Raw genomic sequence first — 23,628 nt, forward strand, 5'->3', positions numbered from 1 at the left:
CTACTGTATACCACATCACTCCAATTTGCTCTATCCCATGCACACCTTACACACTCCTACAAGTTCAGGCCTCAATCACTAAAAGAACTTTCACTCCATCCTTCAACTTCCTTCACTGTTCTCTTCACTTCCAGCATGTATACCCTCTCATTCAGCCATTCCTCACTCATCCTCTCTGTACGTACAATCCTTTTCTGTGCACCCTCTTCAGCGCTCTCATACACACTCTTCTCATACTCCCATGTACAGGATGAAATGTTCATTTCTAAGGTACTTAAAGAGATGAGGGCAGCAAAAAAAGATGGACTGATTACAGAGCTCACCCTTCTAATTTAGAAGTGTAAATAAAAAAAATACATAATTGTTCCTTTCTTTATCAAAATATTTTAGACTATCTTGCTACATATCTAAGTATATCAGAGATACATATTTCATGTTAAATATCAGAATTAATGATAATTTAATAATAAAATAAAGTTAGGTGCAATACAGATGTTACAGCCTTTTTTCAATTAGGCTGCTGAAATACATTAAAGTGACCATTACATGTATCAGCAACCACGTTTAAGAGTTCCATTCTTAATTACCCAATACATTAAGTATTCACTGCCATCTTACAAACTCCACTTCAATAATTAAACCAGCCTTCCCCCCTAATAACAAATCTGATGAATTTCTCTTCTTTCTCAACTGATATATATCAAACAACCCTCTGATTATAAACATAGCATTCTTGAGTGCCATGAATTTGAAATTTTCATTGTTCCTTCAATACTCTACTCTACAACTGAACTTATATTTCAACTGTCATTTTCTTGAATATTTGTTCTAATTTTCCCCTTAGGAATTTCTCCAGAACCCCTTCCTCATTTTCCTTTACTACTGCCACCAACGCCACTACTAAACTGCTTTTGGGAATATGCTGCTGTTCTGTGTCCTCCCCTACCCCTTGTCCTCTGTGCTAAGCTGAGTGCCTCTCCTACTAAATCTCCATTTTCTCCCCTAAATCCATTTGTATTTTGGTCTTTGTAGTATCTAGAGGTACCATCCTTGTCTTCATACCTGCCTCTGGGATCCTTGCGATGTCGCCGCTGTTGCGTTTGTTGCTTGCAAAAATCATCTCCCAGAGAACCAGGTGGCTGATAGCTGAAAAGCAATTTTTCTTCAAGTATCATAAAAAGACTTCGTATATAAGAAGAATAATACATTTACTACACATAATCACCAAAAACTGTCATGCAATGATTTTGGTTCTGTCACAAAAAATTATGATCATAAACTGTTAAGTCTGTCTTTTTCGCAAAGCATGAAAAGATACATGTACAAGGAATGTCTTTGCAGCTGAATGATATATTCAGTACTTCATCTCATAAAATCAATAATTTTCAATGATAAGGTCCATAAATAGAAGCAAAAAGTTCCTACACAAGGAATGACAAGTGCATTTTCTTATACTGTTCAAAGAGTTCAACAATATTCTTATTACAGGATCTTAGATGTCAGTGTATGGAGCAATATCACTTATAAGGCACCTGATGGCAAGCAGAAATTGGTTTTGCCTTAAACTTATTTTGAACCTTTACTGGACAAGTTAAGGGTATTTGTACCCTTGTCTAACTAAAAGCTTCATTTTGGGCTATATAGTACAGTATAAGGCAAGCCAACAGAAACAATGGTATACTATCCATAAAGCTAAAGAAAATTACAAGCTACCATTAATGAACAATGTACAGATAATGTAGTAAACCATTGGCTATAGACAACTACAAGTATGTTACATGTAACACTTGTGTCACTGCATTGCACCACAGTTATTGTGTAAATTAAGAATGGTTGGAAATATTGTTTGAGAAATATCAAAAAAAATGTGGATTAAGTTCCTAAGCATAAGGTGGAATTTTCTTCAAGTTATGAAACCACCTAGGTTAACTTTCAGCTTAAGCCTTTTTATAGACCCTTATTTGAGCAAAACCCAAACTAAATTCATGTCACTGACTTCTTTAAATGCTGAGAAAAAAGAGTGTAATTCATGAGTATCTGATTTAGTCTTCAAGTTTTGGTTAGGATAAATTTTTATATTTATTTTATCATACTTTGTCGCTGTCTCCCACGTTTGCGAGGTAGCGCAAGGAAAAAGACGAAAGAATAAAGTTTTACATTAAAGTGTGACTCCAAGTGATAGACAAACAGTTGAACTAATGGACAGACAATAATGATAATGGATAAAATAATCCTATTGTACATATTGTACATATGGGGAGAGAGTTTTGCACTTGTTTGGCCCTCTTGTATCAGTCATGCTAAGCAGGCAACACCATTAGGACAGTGTTCCATGGAATACCTGTACCACCTACATTGCAGCATTGTTGGAAGTATCACTTCTGCACCACCTCAGCAATGGTTTCAAACTTGGGCTTTTTGATAGCTTTTTCATTAAGGCACTATCCTTACCTTGACATGCCTGGATCAACAGTAAAGCTGAGAACCTTATGGTTCCTCTGACAACCTGCCTTTACTTCCCATATCAAACTGGATGATGTTTTTCATCACTACTGTTATCTAATCTTTCTAGAATTTCCATGTTTCCTTTTAAGGTGGTGCAGACATTTCTCAAAAGTATCTCCTTTGTATCATTCTTAGGCATGGGTGTAGTACATGATATACTATGGCACAAAAAAGTTAACAAAAAAAAGATAAAATAAGTTAACTTTTCAATGGCTGTGTGGTCCAGAAATTCCACCATGGAAAATGGGAAAGATGAAAAAAAAAAATTGTATCCTTTATGAAATAATTAGATTTGCTTTCAACAAAACCAGACAATACACAAAATTAACATCTTTACTTCAGTGTTGGACTAGTCTAGTGCCAAGTAAGCACCTGGAAAGGGTGTGAACGATTTATATGACAGCCACTATTCAGGGAGGAAGACATGGAAATGGCATTTCTTTCTGTTGAGATTGTTTTCACATACTCAGATGTGATACACAGGCACTCAGGGGTAAATAACAAGAAAAAAAAAAAAAAAAAAAAAAAAAAATATATATATATATATATATATATATATATATATATATATATATATATATATATATATATATACAATGTTGTATGGTTGCGAGGCGTGGGCTATGGATAGAGTTGTGCGCAGGAGGATGGATGTGCTGGAAATGAGATGTTTGAGGACAATGTGTGGTGTGAGGTGGTTTGATCGAGTAAGTAACGTAAGGGTAAGAGAGATGTGTGGAAATAAAAAGAGCGTGGTTGAGAGAGCAGAAGAGGGTGTTTTGAAATGGTTTGGGCACATGGAGAGAATGAGTGAGGAAAGATTGACCAAGAGGATATATGTGTCGGAGGTGGAGGGAACGAGGAGAAGAGGGAGACCAAATTGGAGGTGGAAAGATGGAGTGAAAAAGATTTTGTGTGATCGGGGCCTGAACATGCAGGAGGGTGAAAGTAGGGCAAGGAATAGAGTGAATTGGAGCGATGTGGTATACAGGGGTTGACGTGCTGTCAGTGGATTGAATCAAGGCATGTGAAGCGTCTGGGGTAAACCATGGAAAGCTGTGTAGGTATGTATATTTGCGTGTGTGGACGTGTGTATGTACATGTGTATGGGGGGGGGGGGGGGTTGGGCCATTTCTTTCGTCTGTTTCCTTGCGCTACCTCGCAAACGCGGGAGACAGCGACAAAGTATAAAAAAAAAAAAAAAAATATATATATATATATATATATATATATATATATATATATATTTCTATTATACTTTGTCGCTGTCTCCCGCGTTTGCGAGGTAGCGCAAGGAAACAGACGAAAGAAATGGCCCAACCCCCCCCATACACATGTATATACATACGTCCACACACGCAAATATACATACCTACACAGCTTTCCATGGTTTACCCCAAACGCTTCACATGCCTTGATTCAATCCACTGACAGCACGTCAACCCCAGTATACCACATCGCTCCAATTCACTCTATTCCTTGCCCTCCTTTCATATATATATATATATATATATATATATATATATATATATATATATATATATATATATATGGGAGGTTATTGATTGAGAGGGTGAAGGCATGTACAGAGCATCAGATTGGGGAAGAGCAGTGTGGTTTCAGAAGTGGTAGAGGATGTGTGGATCAGGTGTTTGCTTTGAAGAATGTATGTGAGAAATACTTAGAAAAGCAAATGGATTTGTATGTAGCATTTATGGATCTGGAGAAGGCATATGATAGAGTTGATAGAGATGCTCTGTGGAAGGTATTAAGAATATATGGTGTGGGAGGCAAGTTGTTAGAAGCAGTGAAAAGTTTTTATCGAGGATGTAAGGCATGTGTACGTGTAGGAAGAGAGGAAAGTGATTGGTTCTTAGTGAATGTAGGTTTGCGGCAGGGGTGTGTGATGTCTCCATGGTTGTTTAATTTGTTTATGGATGGGGTTGTTAGAGAGGTGAATGCAAGAGTTTTGGAAAGAGGGGCAAGTATGAAGTCTGTTGGGGATGAGAGAGCTTGGGAAGTGAGTCAGTTGTTGTTCGCGGATGATACAGTGCTGGTGGCTGATTCATGTGAGAAACTGCAGAAGCTGGTGACTGAGTTTGGTAAAGTGTGTGAAAGAAGAAAGTTAAGAGTAAATGTGAATAAGAGCAAGGTTATTAGGTACATTAGGGTTGAGGGTCAAGTCAATTGGGAGGTAAGTTTGAATGGAGAAAAACTGGAGGAAGTAAAGTGTTTTAGATATCTGGGAGTGGATCTGGCAGCGGATGGAACCATGGAAGCAGAAGTGAATCATAGGGTGGGGGAGGGGGCGAAAATCCTAGGAGCCTTGAAGAATGTGTGGAAGTCGAGAACATTATCTCGGAAAGCAAAAATGGGTATGTTTGAAGGAATAGTGGTTCCAACAATGTTGTATGGTTGCGAGGCGTGGGCTATGGATAGAGTTGTGTGCAGGAGGGTGGATGTGCTGGAAATGAGATGTTTGAGGACAATGTGTGGTGTGAGGTGGTTTGATTGAGTAAGTAATGTAAGGGTAAGAGAGATGTGTGGAAATAAAAAGAGCGTGGTTGAGAGAGCAGAAGAGGGTGTTTTGAAATGGTTTGGGCACATGGAGAGAATGAGTGAGGAACGATTGACCAAGAGGATATATGTGTCGGAGGTGGAGGGAACGAGGAGAAGTGGGAGACCAAATTGGAGGTGGAAAGATGGAGTGAAAAAGATTTTGTGTGATCGGGGCCTGAACATGCAGAAGGGTGAAAGGAGGGCAAGGAATAGAGTGATGTGGATCAATGTGGTATATGTGGTATATATTTTTTTTATTATACTTTGTCGCTGTCTCCCACATTAGCGAGGTAGCACAAGGAAACACATGAAAGAATGGCCCAACCCACCCACATACACATGTATATACATACATGCCCACACACACACACATATACATACCTATACATTTCAACATATCCATACATATACATACATACAAATGTACATATTCATACTTGGTGCCCTTATCCATTCCCGTCGCCACCCCAACACACATGAAATAGCATCCCCCCACAAGGTAGCGCTAGGAAAAGACAAAAGGCCATATTCATTCACACTCAGTCTCTACCTGTCATGTGTAATGCACTGAAACCACAGCTCCTTCTCCACATCCAGGCCCAACAAAACTTTCCATGGTTTACCCCAGATGCTTCGCATGCCCTGGTTTAATCCATTGACAGCATGTCAACCCTGTTATACCACATTGTTCCAATTCACTCTATTCCTTGCACGCCTTTCACCCTCCTGTATGTTCAAGTCTCGATCGCTCAAAATCTTTTTAACTCCATCTTTCCACCTCCAATTTGGTCTCCCACTTCTCCTCGTTCCCTCCACCTCTGACACATATATCCTCTTTGTCAATCTTTCTTCAATCATTCTCTCCATGTGACCAAACCATTTCAATAAACCCTCTTCTGCTCTCTCAACCACACTCTTTTTATTACCACACATCTCTCTTACCCTTTCATCACTTAATCACCTCACATCACATATTGTCATCAAACATTTCATTTCCAGCACATCCACCATCCTCTACTCAACCCTATCTATAACCTATGCCTTGCAACCATATAACATTGTTGGAACCACTATTCCTTCAAACATACCCATTTTTGCTCTTCGAGATAACATTCTCGCCTTCCACACATTCTCCAACGCTCCCAGAACCTTCACCCCCTCCCCCACCCTGTGACTCACTTATGCTTCCATGATTCCATCCACTGCCAAATCCACTCCCAGATATCTAGAACCCTTCACTTCCTACAGTTTTTCTCCACTCAAACTTACCTCCCAAGTGACTTTTCCCTCAACCCTACTGAACCTAATAACCTTGCTCTTATTCACATTTACTCTCAGCTTGGTTCTTTCACACACTACCAAACTCAGTCACCAGCTTCTGTAGTTTCTCACCCGAATCAGCCACCAGTGCTGTATCATCAGCAAACAACATGAATATATTTAGCAATATTATATGTTTCACACTAATGTTCAGTGTGAGGGAGGTTGGCTGGCAAGTAAAGGGATGATACTGAAGAATTTGTTTCTTTCTTCACACTGAAAACTCTACTCTTCCTTTATACACTTATTTCATAAACTGGAGCAGTGCTGATGGAGAACAACATGTCTATATGAAAAAATACCTGTGTTGTGCCTTTTACACTGCATATAAAATTAAATCAAATGGATGGTCAGCATAAGAAGGATACTGGATTATTCTGGAAATAAATCTTTTAATGTGTGAATGTAACCAACAGGAGAAGAAAGGAAAGAAAGTTAGTATATTTGAAATATGAAACCTAGATGTTCTGACTCTTAGTTTAACAAAGCTCAAGGCTAGGGTAAAGGGGATGAACCGTTTGGAAATGTCTTAGGAGTTGAGTCAGGGGTTGGTGAAAGGACAAGAGCTAAAGAGGGATCAGCCCTGCTGTTGAAGCAGGAGTTGTGCGAGTGCATTAAAAAGTTTAAGGAAGTGAGCTCTACATTGATGTGGGTAAAAATGAAAGTGTATGGCAGGAGATGGGTGATAATTAGTGTTTATAGACCTGATCATGAAAAGAAAGATCAGAAAAAGGTAATTGTTTTAGATGCAGCTGAATGAGTATGTCAGCAGTTTTGATGCAAAAGACTGGGTATCAGTGATGGGTGATTTAAATGCTAAGATGAGAAACATGGAAGCAGAGGGTGTAATCAGGGGGCATGGGGTATTCAGTAAAGAGAATGTAAATGATGAACAGTGTGAGGAGTTGTGTAATGAAAAAAGGACTGGTGATAGGGAATACCTGGTATAATAAAGACATACACAAGTATTTGTAAGTTGGGAAGATGGTTAGCAGGAGTTAATGGATTACATATTGATTGATAAGCATATAAAAGATAGACATTTGAATGTGAATGTGCTGATAAGGATAGCTGGTGGGATATAAGAATATAAGAAAGATTACTTTAGTCACTTCTGTTCTATGAAATCGTGAGGTTATTCACACACACATACTACACACACACACACACACACACTAACTTGTGAAGGCAATGGTGAAGAATCGTAAAGGTTTTCAGAGAAGAGGAAACATTGGTGAGAAGAGAGCGATGAGAATTAGTGAGCCTGGATAAGACATCTGTGTGAAGAACTACCAAAAAAGATTAGGGTAGAATGGCAGATGAAAGCAAATGAAGCCAAGGGAGAGGGTGAGGAATGGGAGGTATCTAGGGATGTGTGAGAGATGTATATGGCATGCAAAAGGTAGGAGGTGGGCAGATTAGAAAGGGTACTGAGTGGTGGGAAAAAGATGTCAAGTTTTAGTGAAAGGGAAAAGAGGTATTTGGGCAGTACTAACAGGAAAAGGATGAAAATGCTTAGAAGACGTATAAGAGGAAGTGGCAGGAGGTTAAGGGGAAGGAGCAGAGGTTGAAAAGTATGCCAAATGAGAGTTAGGGAGAGCAAGTGTCAGTAAACTTTAAGGAGAACAAGACTTTTGGAAGGAGGTTAATAATGTGTGAAAAGCAAGAGAACAAGTGGGAACACTTGGGAAATGGGGCAAAAGGGCAAGTGGTAAAAGGTGGTGATGAAGTGAGGAGGAGCTTAAGTTAGTATTTTGAAAGACTATTGAATTTGATAAGGTTGCAGATGTAAGGTATTTAGGTTTGGGGTGGTATGTGAAGTGAGAGAGTCATGGAGCAGTTTAGTAAATAGAGAAGAGATGGTGGAAGCCTTACTTATGACATTATGTAGCAAGGCAGCTGGTGCAGATGGTACTGCAGTTGAATTTCTTAAAAGGGGAGGACTTAGTTGTTGATTTGTTAGTCAGCATTTTCAATGTACATATGGATCATGGTCAGCTGCCTGAGGAATGGCAAAATTCATGTGTAGTGCTACTGTACACAGACAAAGAGAATAAAGGTAAGAGTACAAACTACAGAAGTATAAGTCTGAGTGTACCTGGTACATTGTATGGGAGAGTGGTGACTGAGAGTGAAGGCACATACAAAGCATGAGAGATGGGGAGGAACAGTGTGGTCTCAGAGGTGGTGGAGAATGTGTGGATCAGGCATTTGTTTCAAAGGATGTGTGTGAGAAATATTTAAAGAAACGGATTTATATGTGGCATTTTTGGATCTAGAAAGAGCATATGATAGGGTTGACATAGATGCTTTACGGAAGGTCTTATAATCATGTGGTGTGGAAAAAAGCTGCTAGAAGCAGCAAGAAGTTTTTGTAACAAGTGTAAGGCATATGTATGAGTAGGAAGAGAGGAAAGTGAGTGGTTCTATGTGAAGGTCGGTCTATGCCAAGGGTGTGAGATGTCACCAAGGGTGTCTAATTTGTTTATGGATGGGGTGGTAAGAGAGGTAAATGCAAGAGTCTTGGAGAGAAGGGCAAGTATGCAGCCTGTAGGGGATTAATGGGTTTGGAATGTGAGTTAGTTGTAGTTTGTTGATGATACCAGACTGGTGGCAGATTTGAGTGAGATACTGAAGAAGTTGGTGAAAGATTTTGAAAGTATGTGAGAAAGCACAAAGTTGATGGTTAAAGTGAGTAAAAGCAAGGTTATTAAGTTCAGCAAGATTGAAGGACTGGTTAGTTGCAGTGTGAATCTGAATGGAGAACAATAGGGGGAAAAGTCTGTGGTTCCTGGATTTAAATAGGGGGCTGTAGTTTCTGTGTATTGTACATGACAGCCAGAGAATGGATGCAAGTGAATGTGGCCTTTCTTTGTCTGTTCCTGGGTCTACCTCACTAATGCAGAAAAGGCAAGCAAGAGTGAAAGAAAAAAAATTTAAGGTATTTACCTATCATCTGTTACCAAAATTCTCCAGAATTCCAAGATTACATAAATGCAATGGTTACTTAATTTCTTACATAAGCACGAGTTCATCAGGGATGCCTCCCCCTACTTCTTACATAACCATGATAAAATCACTCTCCAAGTTACCTAGTTCTGCACGTTTCTACCATCATTCTTCTTCATTTTCCCTCATCAAATGAAACATCTCATAAGTGTTTCTCCTAATAACTTATCCATTAACCAACAAACATTTTATTTTCTGCAGGGTTTATGTGTATGCATGACCTTGTGAATACAAGTATACAACTGAATTCAAACAACAGACCACTGGGTCCTAATGAGACTGTTTGTAAGAGTGAAAGAGATCAAAATGTCATTGATTTGTGGTAGGAGTAGAAAGATATTGATTTTTCAAAGAGGAAGACCTGTAGACTTATCATATACCTAAGGAGGTGCAACTAATGTTAGTCGTGGATTTGAAGCAAAATATTTATAAATTCTACACTTAAACATATCAACAGTACTGCTTTCAACTACTCTAATTAGTAATTTGTTCCATAAGTTAACAATGCTGTTGAAGAAAAGGTACTTAGCTTCATTTGAGGAAAAACATTTGCCCATAAGTTTATATCCATTACAAATTATCATAAAAGGGTTTCCACACCGTTTTGATCAAGTAAAATAGCATCGAAGACATCAAACATAAAAAAATTAATATGGCATTAGACATACCCTGGGACTGATGGGTCAAGAGGTTGCTTTGAGAGTAAAATGACAACTGTTGGTACTTCTCGTGTGACCTTTAAACGATCTAAACCTTCTTGCTTCGGATCCCAATATTCCTCAACCCTGTAATAAAGAACATACCACAACAAACTACAATTCTGCAATAAATTCTCTTTCTTATAGTAAAGTGAACTAGGATAAAGCTAGTGGTCACTATGTCCACTAGTATGACTGCCTATATTCTGCATATTGCCAAGACCTGCCATTCATATATATATATTTATCTATATTTATTTGTTATACTTTGTCGCTGTCTCCCATGTTAGCGAGGTAGCGCAAGGAAACAGATGAAAGAATGGCCCAACCCACCCATATATACATGTATATATATATACACGTCCACACACACATATATACAGATCTATAACACGTCCACACACGCACATATACATATCTATACATCTCAACGTATACATATATATACACACACAGACATCTACATATATACACAAGTACATAATTCATACTGTCAGCTCTTATTCATTCCCATCGCCACCCCACCACACATAAATTACAACCCCCTCCCCAAACATGTGTGCAAGGTAGTGCTAGGAAAAGAGAACAAAGGCCACATTCATTCACACTCAGTCTCTAGCTGTCATGTATAATGCACCAAAACCGTGGCGCCCTTTCCACATCCAGGCCCCACAAAACTTTCCATGGTTTACCCCAGACGCTTCACATGCCCTGGTTCAATCCACTGACAGCACGTCGAAAGTGAAGATTTGTAGAGGTTTTCAGGAAAGAAGACAGAATGTTGGGGTGAAGAGAGTAATGAGAGTAAGTGAGCTTGGGAAGGAGACTTGTGTGAGGAAGTACCATGAGAGACTGAGTACAGAATGGAAAAAGGTGAGAGCAAAGGACGTAAGGGGAGTGGAGGAGGAATGTGATGTATTTAGGGAAGCAGTGATGGCTTGTGCAAAAGATGCTTGTGGCATGAGAAGCGTGGGAGGTGGGTTGATTAGAAAGGGTAGTGAGTGGTGGGATGAAGAAGTAAGATTATTAGTGAAAGAGAAGAGAGAGGCATTTGGATGATTTTTGCAGGGAAATAATGCAAATGACCAGGAGATATATAAAAGAAAGAGGCAAGAGGTCCAGAGAAAGGTGCAAGAGGTGAAAAAGAGGGCAAATGAGAGTTGGGGTGAGAGAGTATCATTAAATTTTAGGGAGAGTAAAAAGATGTTTTGGAAGGAGGTAAATAAAGTGTGTAAGACAAGGGAACAAATGGGAACATCAGTTAAGGGGGCTAATGGGCAGGTGATAACAAGTAGTGGTGATGTGAGAGGATGGAGTGAGTATTTTGAAGGTTTGTTGAAATGTGTTAGATGATAGAGTGGCAGATATAGGGTGTTTTGGTCGACATGGTGTGCAAAGCGACAGGGTTAGGGAGAATGATTTGGTAAACAGAGAAGAGGTAGTAAAAGCTTTGCAGAGGATGAAAGCCGACAAGGCAGTGGGTTTGGATGGTATTACAGTGGAATTTATTAAAAAAGGGGGTGACTGTATTGTTGACTGGTTGGTAAGATTATTTAATGCATGTATGACTCATGGTGAAGTGCCTGAGGATTGGCAGAATGCTTGCATAGTGCCATTGTAAAAAGGCAAAGGGGATAAAATTTTGAGAGTGCTCAAATTACAGATGTAAAAGTTTGTTGAGTATTCCTGGGAAATTATATGGGAGGGTATTGATTGAGAGGGTGAAAGCATATACAGAGCATCAGACTGGGGAAGAGCAGTGTGGTTTCAGAAGTGGTAGAGGATGTGTATATCAGGAGTTTGCTTTGAAGAATGTATGTGAGAAATACTTAGAAAAGCATGTGGATTTGTATGTAGCATTTATGGATCTGGAGAAGGCATATGACAGAGTTGATAGAGATGCTCTGTGGAAGGTATTAAGAATATATGTTGTGGGAGGCAAGTTGTTAGAAGCAGTGAAAAGTTTTTATCGAGGATGTAAGGCATGTGTATGTATAGGAAGAGAGGAAAGTGATTGGTTCTCAGTGATTGTTGGTTTGTGGCAGGGGTGGGTGTTGTCTCCATGGTTGTTTAATTTGTTTATGGATGGGGTTGTTAGGGAGGTGAATGCAAGAGTTTTGGAGAGAGGGGCAAGTATGCAGTCTGTTGTGGATGAGAGAGCTTGGGAAGTTGTTGTTCATTGATGATACAGTGCTGGTGGCTGATTCGGGTGATATATATTTCTTTTTTTTTTTTTTTTTTTTTTTTTTTTTGCTTTGTCGGTCTCCCGCGTTTGCGAGGTAGCGCAAGGAAACAGACGAAAGAAATGGCCCAACCCACCCCCATACACATGTATATACATACGTCCACACACGCAAATATACATACCTACACAGCTTTCCATGGTTTACCCCAGACGCTTCACATGCCCCGATTCAATCCACTGACAGCACGTCAACCCCGGTATACCACATCGCTCCAATTAACTCTATTCCTTGCCCTCCTTTCACCCTCCTGCATGTTCAGGCCCCGATCACACAAAATCTTTTTCACTCCATCTTTCCACCTCCAATTTGGTCTCCCTCTTCTCCTCGTTCCCTCCACCTCCGACACATATATCCTCTTGGTCAATCTTTCCTCACTCATTCTCTCCATGTGCCCAAACCATTTCAAAACACCCTCTTCTGCTCTCTCAACCACGCTCTTTTTATTTCCACACATCTCTCTTACCCTTACGTTACTTACTCGATCAAACCACCTCACACCACACATTGTCCTCAAACATCTCATTTCCAGCACATCCATCCTCCTGCGCACAACTCTATCCATAGCCCACGCCTCGCAACCATACAACATTGTTGGAACCACTATTCCTTCAAACATACCCATTTTTGCTTTCCGAGATAATGTTCTCGACTTCCACACATTCTTCAAGGCTCCCAGAATTTTCGCCCCCTCCCCCACCCTATGATCCACTTCCGCTTCCATGGTTCCATCCACTGCCAGATCCACTCCCAGATATCTAAAACACTTCACTTCCTCCAGTTTTTCTCCATTCAAACTCACCTCCCAATTGACTTGACCCTCAACCCTACTGTACCTAATAACCTTGCTCTTATTCACATTTACTCTTAACTTTCTTCTTTCACACACTTTACCAAACTCAGTCACCAGCTTCTGCAGTTTCTCACATGAATCAGCCACCAGTGCTGTATCATCAGCGAACAACAACTGACTCACTTCCCAAGCTCTCTCATCCCCAACAGACTTCATACTTGCCCCTCTTTCCAAAACTCTTGCATTTACCTCCCTAACAACCCCATCCATAAACAAATTAAACAACCATGGAGACATCACACACCCCTGCCGCAAACCTACATTCACTGAGAACCAATCACTTTCCTCTCTTCCTACACGTACACATGCCTTACATCATTTATTTATATCTATTTTGCTTTGTCACTGTTGAGATGTATAGGTATGTATATGTGCGTGTGTGAACGTGTATGTATATACATGTGTATGTGGGTGGGTTGGGCCATTCTTTTGTCTGTTTCCTTGCGCTACCTCACTAATGCGGGAGACAGTGACAAAGTATAATAATAATAAAAAAATTTTTTATCTCGAGTATCTCTACCTAGAATCATTGCTCTACCTTCATAAATCCATCTATTCCACATTTCTTATGCTTCCCTCTTGATCATTTTACTGCAATGTGCCCTCCAAACAAACTGCTTGACAGGCTGTGATTTGCCAGTATTGGCATTCTAAGAAGACACAACCAACCTATACTAGCAAATGCACACTTAAAAAGTGCTGTCTTTAACAGAAACCACAGTTATGCTTAGTCCAGGCGAATCTTTACACACACACACTTTTACTGAGTTGCCTAGATTTTATGACCCCTCACAAATTAGCAAAATATTCATAGGAATAACACCACAATAGTTAAGGTAACATTACTCACATCTTGTAAGCAAGCTGAGTTATCTGGTGTAGGGTCTTGATGCGTCTCTTGACAACCTCAACACATGACACAGCCTTCACTGCTGCAGGTCCTGAGCCTATCCATAGTAGTTGCTCCTCTGTCTTTAACCTGAAACCCAGCAAATCACTATGATGCCATCCTCTTTCATGAAAATCTTCATCACTAAAGAAAGCATTCTACTACCAAATGAAATCCAAAAGAAATAATCATTCATAGTAGAAATTTGTGGAGCGGGGGGCTGGAAATCCTCCCCTCTCATTTTTTTTTAATTTTCCAAAAGAAGGAACAGAGGGGGCCAGGAGAGGATATTCCAAAAAAGGCCCAGTCCTCTGTTCTTAATGCTATCTTGCAAACGCAGGAAATGGCAAATAGTTTAAAAGAAAAGAAAGAAAGTAGAAATTTTTACAGAACTAAGCTATGTTATATGTGAAAGAAATAGTTTCATGGAGAAGGTAGATGTCTGAATGGATACATATACTGACAAGAAAAAACAAATTTTTTTTTCTTTTTTTTTGATGTGTCGCTGTCTCCCACGTTTGCGAGGTAGCGCAAGGAAACAGACGAAAGAAATGGCCCAACCCACCCCCATACACATGTATATACATACGTCCACACACACAAAAATACATACCTACACAGCTTTCCATGGTTTACCCCAGACGCTTCACATGCCCTGATTCAATCCACTGACAGCACGTCAACCCCGGTATACCACATCGATCCAATTCACTCTATTCCTTGCCCTCTTTCACCCTCCTGCATGTTCAGGCCCCAATCACACAAAATCTTTTTCACTCCATCTTTCCACCTCCAATTTGGTCTCCCACTTCTCCTCGTTCCCTCCACCTCCGACACATATATCCTCTTGGTCAATCTTTCCTCACTCATTCTCTCCATGTGCCCAAACCATTTCAAAACACCCTCTTCTGCTCTCTCAACCACGCTCTTTTTATTTCCACACACCTCTCTTACCCTTACGTTACTTACTCAATCAAACCACCTCACACCACACATTGTCCTCAAACATCTCATTTCCAGCACATCCATCCTCCTGCGCACAACTCTATCCATAGCCCACGCCTCGCAACCATACAACATTGTTGGAACCACTATTCCTTCAAACATACCCATTTTTGCTTTCCGAGATAATGTTCTCGACTTCCACACATTCTTCAAGGCTCCCAGACTTTTCGCCCCCTCCACCACCCTATGATCCATTTCCACTTCCATGGTTCCATCCGCTGCCAGATCCACTCCCAGATATCTAAAACACTTTACTTCCTCCAGTTTTTCTCCAATCAAACTTACCTCCCAATTGACTTGACCCTCAACCCTAATGTACCTAATAACCTTGCTCTTATTCACATTTACTCTTAACTTTCTTCTTTCACACACTTTACCAAACTCAGTCACCAGCTTCTGCAGTTTCTCACATGAATCAGCCACCAGCGCTGTATCATCAGCGAACAACAACTGACTCACTTCCCAAGCTCTCTCATCCCCAACAGACTTCATACTTGCCCCTCTTTCCAAAACTCTTGCATTCACCTCCCTAACAACCCCATCCATAAACAAATTAAACAACCATGGAGACATCACACACCCCTGCCGCAAACCTACATTCACTAAGAACCAATCACTTTCCTCTCTTCCTACACGTACACATGCCTTACATCCTCGATAAAAACTTTTCACTGATTCTAACAACTTGCCTCCCACACCATATATTCTTAATACCTTCCACAGAGCATCTCTATCAACTCTTATCATATGCCTTCTCCAGATCCATAAATGCTACATACAAATCCATTTGCTTTTCTAAGTATTTCTCACATACATTCTTCAAAGGAAACACCTGATCCACACATCCTCTACCACTTCTGAAACCACACTGCTCTTCCCCAATCTGATGCTCTGTACATGCTTTCACCCTCTCAATCAATACCCTCCCATATAATTTACCAGGAATACTCAACAAACTTATACCTCTGTAATTTGAGCACTCACTCTTATCCCCTTTGCCTTTGTACAATGGCACTATGCAAGCATTCCGCCAATCCTCAGGCACCTCACCAAGAGTCATACATACATTAAATAACCTTACCAACCAGTCAATAATACAGTCACCCCCTTTTTTAATAAATTCCACTCCAATACCATCCAAACCTTCTGCCTTGCCAGCTTTCATCTTCCGCAAAGCTTTTACTACCTCTTCTCTGTTTACCAAATCATTTTCCCTAACCCTCTCACTTTGCACACCACCTCGACCAAAACACCCTATATCTGCCACTCTATCATCAAACACATTCAACAAACCTTCAAAATACTCACTCCATCTCCTTCTCACATCACCACTACTTGTTATCACCTCCCCATTTGCGCCCTTCACTGAAGTTCCCATTTGCTCCCTTGTCTTACGCACTTTATTTACCCCCTTCCAGAACATCTTTTTATTCTCCCTAAAATTTAATGATACTCTCTCACCCCAACTCTCATTTGCCCTCTTTTTCACCTCTTGCACCTTTCTCTTGACCTCCTGTCTCTTTCTTTTATACATCTACCACTCAATTGCATTTTTTCCCTGCAAAAATCGTCCAAATGCCTCTCTCTTCTCTTTCACTAATAATCTTATTTCTTCATCCCACCACTCACTACCCTTTCTAATCAACCCACCTCCCACTCTTCTCATGCCACAAGCATCTTTTGCGCAATCCATCACTGATTCCCTAAATACATCCCATTCCTCCCCCACTCCCCTTACTTCCATTGTTCTCACCTTTTTCCATTCTGTACTCAGTCTCTCCTGGTACTTCCTCACACAAGTCTCCTTCCCAAGCTCACTTACTCTCACCACCCTCTTCACCCCAACATTCACTCTCCTTTTCTGAAAACGTTATTGGATTACGTGTTAATTGACAGGCGCGCGAAAGAGAGACTTTTGGATGTTAATGTGCTGAGAGGTGCAACTGGAGGGATGTCTGATCATTATCTTGTGGAGGCTAAGGTGAAGCTTTGTATGGGTTTTCAGAAAAAACAAATAAATATCAATAAAAATAACTTTCATATGACACACACAATGACAGTGGGCATAAGGAGATTCATACTGTTAACTCTGTTCTCACCTTCTAATTCTAACCTATTCATTACTGGTGTATGAACTTCATACTAAAGCAATACATAAAGTGACTATTTTAAACAGGGTCCCTATGACCTGCTAAAAGCACATTACCTTAATTTCATGTCACAAAATGTCAATGAAACAAAAAAAAATTTAGCTTGATCTCTCACAAGAACTTAAACAGTAATGGATATTTCACCTCAGATATATGTATAGCATTCCTTTTCAAGCTATGCTAGATAAAAACAAAATCTTAAAACAGGTAATTTCTGTTATAAGTTAGGAGTTTGATTTTTCAGTGCCTCAATGGAATGAAGAAATCATGCAATTGTTTCAAGATTCTCTGTCTAGGCTTCTCTGATCTCACATCGAACTGGAAACTATTTGTACTCCACAGAAATCCCACACTCAAATCTATCATACTATTGTAAAGTATTGTTTGTTTCTGGCACTACCTTGCTTAACTGAAACACTGAACAACTATGAAAAAAAGATCCTGCTACTAAAGTGATATAGTAAACATTAAGATCCATTATGTATCGTTTAGAATAGAGACAGTTACATTGATGATGACAATCATGCAACAAGTAATATCCTGCCTCATTCTCCTGGACAGACTTCATAAGTTCATCAAGCAGCACAACATAAAGGAGGCTGAAGGAAGGCAAGGTGGTTCATTAATCCTCAGTTTTGTTACAATGTTTCAAATATGCTGTTTTTCTACAACATATCTGTTTGTTTTTGATTATCTAATATCCAAGGTTTTTGTTTAATGAAATTTTTATTAAAATAACACTTTTGGATTGTGAAAATATCATGACTATTCAATGTTCCTCTCCTATTCTAATACAAGCTTCCCACTTTCATTTACCAATCCAGCAACCGTATGTGGTTTTTTACTCTTTCACAGGTTACCCATATATATTTCATGCCCACTTATAAAGGAAAATAAAATGATTACTAAGAAAATAGAAAAAACAGCACTGTTAAGCTAAGCAGGTGATTTTTGTTGCTTTAAAAAAATTCCCTTTTGTTTATGACATTTCCAAAATATGGAATCATTCCACAACAATAAACAACTTTCAAGCTCATGAAAAAAAATTTCATTACACAATGAAGCAAATAATGCAGAGGGCTACTGATCCAAGACTTCAGGCAAACCACACACCAATATCCAACTTCATCAGTACAGTTCTTACCTATCAAGGGCAACGGTTATGATGTCCCGCATCTTGGCGCTAGGGCTGACCACTATCCTGCTTGCATCTCTAATGCACCCTGGGACAAAAACCTTCAACTCGATATCCACATTCTCACCCTTGCTATAGTTCTCCACTGTCACAAAAATAAGCCAAAACTGATGTGTAAATATCAAGAAAATAAGACATTTATGGGTTTTAAATACCAGTGGTATATTCTTAAAAGTAAAAGATGTATACTTTCATACAGGTTAAATCAGATTAAGCAATGTAATTAACAATCATAATCTTGGTAAATTTAGTCAGATTTCAATTCAGTTTTCTCACCTTACCAAGCCCACCTCATATCATAGAGCCACTTTGGTGCCAAAAATACAGTTATGCAAAATTCTAAAGATTATGGAGAGATATTAGTTTCTTTTATCATTTATCAATTTCCAGTTCACCCTTTTCTTTCTCTTTAAGCAATCTTCTCTGGCATACTCATAGGGCATTTGTTGAACATGAGGAATAAATTCTGGTATTATACTTTTTTATTATACTTTGTCTTTGTCTCCTACATTAGCAAGGTGGCGCAAGGAAACAGATGAAAGAATGGCCCAACCCACCCACATACACATGTATATACATAAATGCCCACACACACACATATACATACCTATACATTTCAATGTATACATACATGTACATACACAGACATATACATATATACACAAGTACATATTCATACTTGCTACCTTCATCCATTCCAGTCGCCACCGACACACATAAAATGGCAGCCACCTCCCCCAGCATGTGTGGCAATAAAAGACTGTGGTTGAGAGAGCAGAAGAGGGTGTATTGAAATGGTTTGGTCACATGGAGAGATTGAGTGAGAAAAGATTGACAAAGGATATATGTCAAAGGTGGGTGGAACAAGAAGTGGGAGACAAAATTGGAGGTGGAAGGATGAAAAAGATTTTGAGCATGAACATACAGGAGGGTGAAAGGTGTACAAGGAATAGAGTGAACTGGAATGATGTGGTATACCGGGGTCAAGGTGCTGTCAATGGATTGAACCAGGGCATGTGAAGCATCTGGGGTAAACCATGGAAAGTTTTGTGGGACCTGGATGTAGAAAGGGACCTGTGGTTTTGGTGCATTGCACATGACAGCTAGAGACTGAGTGTGAACAAATGTGGCCTTTGTTATCTTTTCCTAGTGCTACCTCGTGTGTGCACACGGGGAAGGGGGCTGCATTTCATGTGCAGTGGGGTGGCGATGGGAATGGATGAAGGTAGCAAGAATGAATTTGTACGTGTATATATGTATACGTATGTGTTTGTATATGTATGTATACGTTGAAATATATAGGTATGTATAGGTGCGTGTGTGGGCATTTATGTATTTACATGTGTATGTGGGTGGGTTGGGCCATTCTTTTGTCTGTTTCCTTGCGCTATCTCGCTAATGTGGGAGACAGCGACTAAGTATAATAAACAGATAAATGAATATATAATTTTTTTTTTTTTTCCGCTGTCTCCCGCGTTTGCGAGGTAGCGCAAGGAAACAGACGAAAGAAATGGCCCAACCCACCCCCATACACATGTATATACATACGTCCACACACGCAAATATACATACCTACACAGCTTTCCATGGTTTACCCCAGATGCTTCACATGCCTTGATTCAATCCACTGACAGCACGTCAACCCCGGTATACCACATCGCTCCAATTCACTCTATTCCTTGCCCTCCTTTCACCCTCCTGCATGTTCAGGCCCCGATCACACAAAATCTTTCTCACTCCATCTTTCCACCTCCAATTTGGTCTCCCTCTTCTCCTCGTTCCCTCCACCTCCGACACATATATCCTCTTGGTCAATCTTTCCTCACTCATTCTCTCCATGTGCCCAAACCATTTCAAAACACCCTCTTCTGCTCTCTCAACCACGCTCTTTTTATTTCCACACATCTCTCTTACCCTTACGTTACTTACTCGATCAAACCACCTCACACCACACATTGTCCTCAAACATCTCATTTCCAGCACATCCATCCTCCTGCGCACAACTCTATCCATAGCCCACGCCTCGCAACCATACAACATTGTTGGAACCACTATTCCTTCAAACATACTCATTTTTGCTTTCCGAGATAATGTTCTCGACTTCCACACATTCTTCAAGGCTCCCAGAATTTTCGCCCCCTCCCCCACCCTATGATCCACTTCCGCTTCCATGGTTCCATCCGCTGCCAGATCCACTCCCAGATATCTAAAACACTTCACTTCCTCCAGTTTTTCTCCATTCAAACTCACCTCCCAATTATTATTATAATTATAATTATAATTATTATTTTATTATTATTTTATCCCTGGGGATTGGGGAGAAAGAATACTTCCCACGTATTCCCTGCGTGTCGTAGAAGGCGACTAAAAGGGGAGGGAGCGGGTGGCTGGAAATCCTCCCCTCTCGTTTTTTTTTGATTTTCCAAAAGAAGGAACAGAGAAGGGGGCCAGGTGAGGATTTTCCCTCTAAGGCCCAGTCCTCTGTTCTTAACGCTACCTCGCAAACGCGGGAAATGGCGAATAGTATGAAAAAAAAAAAAAAAAAAATAATTATTATTATACATAATTGCTGCAAAGATTAAAGGAAATGTGAAATCAATCACAGTAAAAGTAGATAATACAATTGTAAAAAAAAAAAGAATATAGAACCTAACTAGCAGTTGAGATTTATCAAAATATTCATAGTAATAGTTGTAATAAATATCATACCCATGACTGAGCACAAAATAAATGCCTCCAAATGTAAACAAACAGGAGACAGACAAAGCAACTTTGTGATTCCAGCAGGAAACCAATTTAATATTGGTATATATCTACTAACTTGCTACTTGGTGAGGTTTTCATAGGTGCTAATGACTTTCCAGTACTTTAACTAATCTTACATTAATTAAACTCATACTTCCCCTGATCAATCATATCTACTTATCACCTTATCCAACTCTTAACCAGGATCATAAATTTCCTGATGCTTCTGAAAAATGGGCATTTTTCATTAAAAGGGGAAAACAATCACTCTCAAGAAATGAAAGAACACTGCATGATATAAACCAAAGAAAACTATGGAAAAACAAGAAAAAGATCTTAAATTTCCCAATGAGTAATAAGAACTTATGGTGGGAGTATACTGTTGATACAGCTGTAAGCACTACACAGCCTGGTGTCAAGAGGTCTCAAATGTCACCACCTCATTTATATAGCATTTTGAAACACTTTGTTCTTTTCAACATTAACAATTAGATTTTTAACATCAAACAGATTATCAAGGCTCACTATTTTCCTCACAGATAAGATGTTATTTAGACTTAATTACACACAGCATCCTCCCTAAACCATGCCTGTAACTGTTGTATACGGAAACCTAGGACATCTTATAGCACCACCATAATCAACTGGAATGCAAATACAGGCATGAGTGCACAAATTACTGCTTTACACGAGGTCCCCTTTACCAGGCACTGCAGATGTACGTACAGTCTGGGTATAGGGTTCGTGGCATTAAAATACAATATTCCAAATAATGCAGTTCTCAGATAACTACACTTTCAATTCAGAAAAGAACCACATAATATCCAAAACCAATAGAGATGTGCAGCTAAAGCAGACTTTTACCACATAGTCACATTCCAGTCAACCAAACTCTTAACAATAAGGGGCAGAAGTGCTGCTGAACAATCTCCACACACATGAGCGTGTAAAGAGAGCCATCCAGGTATATAAGCATCTAACTTAAGGTTGAAAGTGAAATCATGGGTAAATTGGCCTAGACTGTCCCCTTTACAGTGTCCTGAGAAGCAACTGCCCTTTGGGGTGACAGAGGCACTTCAACCCCTCTCCCTCTTAACTTTGATTATTTCAAGTAGAAACTTACTATTTGTACAGCAAATCAATATCATAAGACGAGAACCAATATATATCCTTTTAGGAAAGCCATTATATGGTTATATCAATATTTCGCTGATCAAATCGACAATCATAAACTTAACATGAAGATCGTCTGGCTCCGGCTGCTATATATGTGGTTCACCTCAAGAGGGGAAGGGCTAACTTGGACTTATTTTTTTGCTCGATAGCTTTAGTTGTGAGGAAGTCCATGTCGGGGATTAATACACTCTGGAGTGACGGCATATCAAGCCATCAGCACTCATCTGCACCCACAACATTGTGCCAACATCTGATGTGATGATACTATCTTTAGTACAGAAAGACGTGTGAGGTTAGATTAGGGACTACAGTGATTCACTTAAATCAAAAATAAAACTGTATCCAATAACTGTAAGAGTGGTGAGGCGTAATGCTTGGCTCAGCCTCTGACTGGTGGACACTTGGAGCCCCACTGCCACAGTGCCTGCCACTGTGTTGACTAGTGAGGCAGACGGTCATGGTGGGCTAGCTGGTCACACCTGCACGACCACGTCTGCGCACCCAAGTCACCTACCACTACTTCCTAATTCTATTTAGCATTCATGGTTTAAGCTTGTTAAGGTAAGACACCAGTACATGTGTATATGATATATAATTCATCTTTCACTTACTGTAAGATAGGAAATACGAAGCATGAGTCTAATTTTGAATCGTATACTTCATGAAAGTTTGAATAACCAAATATTTTATTGGTAACATGGGGAAGTTCTTGAAATGTTGTCCTTATTACTGGTGTTACTGGGAAGTACTTGACAGGTACACCCCACCATTGATGACAATGGGGAAGTGCCCAACAGGTTGTCCCCATCTCTGGTGACATAGGGTGATGTCCAACAGGTTGTTTCCTTCACTGGTACAATGGGTAGGTGCTCAATTGTATATTCCCCTCACAAGACCTATAAGGAGGTGCCCAATAGGTCTCGAAAGCTATAGTAGTAAAATCCAACGGGAAGGTGTCCAATAGGTTGTCCCCGATACCTGTGATTAGTTTGGGATGTCTTCATCACTGGTGTCATGGGGAGATGCCAGGGAGGTTATCAACACTGGCAGCTACTTAGGGCCGTCCCTGTCTCTGGTGTCATGAGATAATTCTCGACAGGTTGTCTCCAACACGACCTGTCAGTCAGGGATGTCCCCATCACTAGTGTCATGGGGGCATGCTCGATTGGTTGTCTCCATCACTGGCCGCTAGTAAGGAATGTCGCCATACTAGTGTAATGGGAGGGTGTCTTCAATGTAGCCGTCAACACTGTTGATCAGTTAGGAATGTCCCCATCCCCA

General features: G+C 39.9%; 1 protein-coding gene across 5 annotated transcripts; it reads right to left on the bottom strand.

The window, feature by feature from the left end:
* Window positions 1-356: 356 nt before the first annotated feature.
* Window positions 357-23,477, bottom strand: Rpp25 (ribonuclease P protein subunit Rpp25). 5 transcript variants are annotated; one of them, XM_071657777.1, is made up of 5 exons: window positions 23,326-23,477; window positions 18,376-18,511; window positions 14,038-14,166; window positions 10,062-10,178; window positions 357-1,146 (listed from the first exon to the last, which is right to left on the bottom strand). In XM_071657777.1, the coding sequence occupies exons 2-5, from the start codon at window positions 18,405-18,407 to the stop codon at window positions 867-869; spliced, it is 558 nt and encodes a 185-aa protein (XP_071513878.1). In that variant the 5' UTR covers window positions 18,408-18,511; window positions 23,326-23,477; the 3' UTR covers window positions 357-866. The 5 variants fall into 5 exon arrangements, with proteins under 5 accessions (XP_071513878.1, XP_071513874.1, XP_071513875.1 ...); XM_071657773.1 differs by lacking the exon at window positions 23,326-23,477 and adding an exon at window positions 22,698-22,855; XM_071657774.1 differs by lacking the exon at window positions 23,326-23,477 and adding an exon at window positions 22,295-22,779.
* Window positions 23,478-23,628: the final 151 nt, after the last annotated feature.

Source organism: Panulirus ornatus, chromosome 65 (genome assembly GCF_036320965.1).
Source record: "Panulirus ornatus isolate Po-2019 chromosome 65, ASM3632096v1, whole genome shotgun sequence".
Taxonomy (NCBI): Eukaryota; Metazoa; Arthropoda; class Malacostraca; order Decapoda; family Palinuridae; genus Panulirus; species Panulirus ornatus.

Coding starts and splice junctions, on each gene's coding strand:
- Rpp25 (XM_071657773.1), bottom strand. CDS start 22,806: ATGACCGTCTGCCTCACTAGTCAACACAGTGGCAGGCACTGTGGCAGT. Junction 14,167..18,375: donor ATAACCGTTGCCCTTGATAG/GTAAGAACTGTA, acceptor GCTGGGTTTCAG/GTTAAAGACAGAGGAGCAAC. Junction 10,179..14,037: donor ACTCAGCTTGCTTACAAGAT/GTGAGTAATGTT, acceptor TCTTTATTACAG/GGTTGAGGAATATTGGGATC.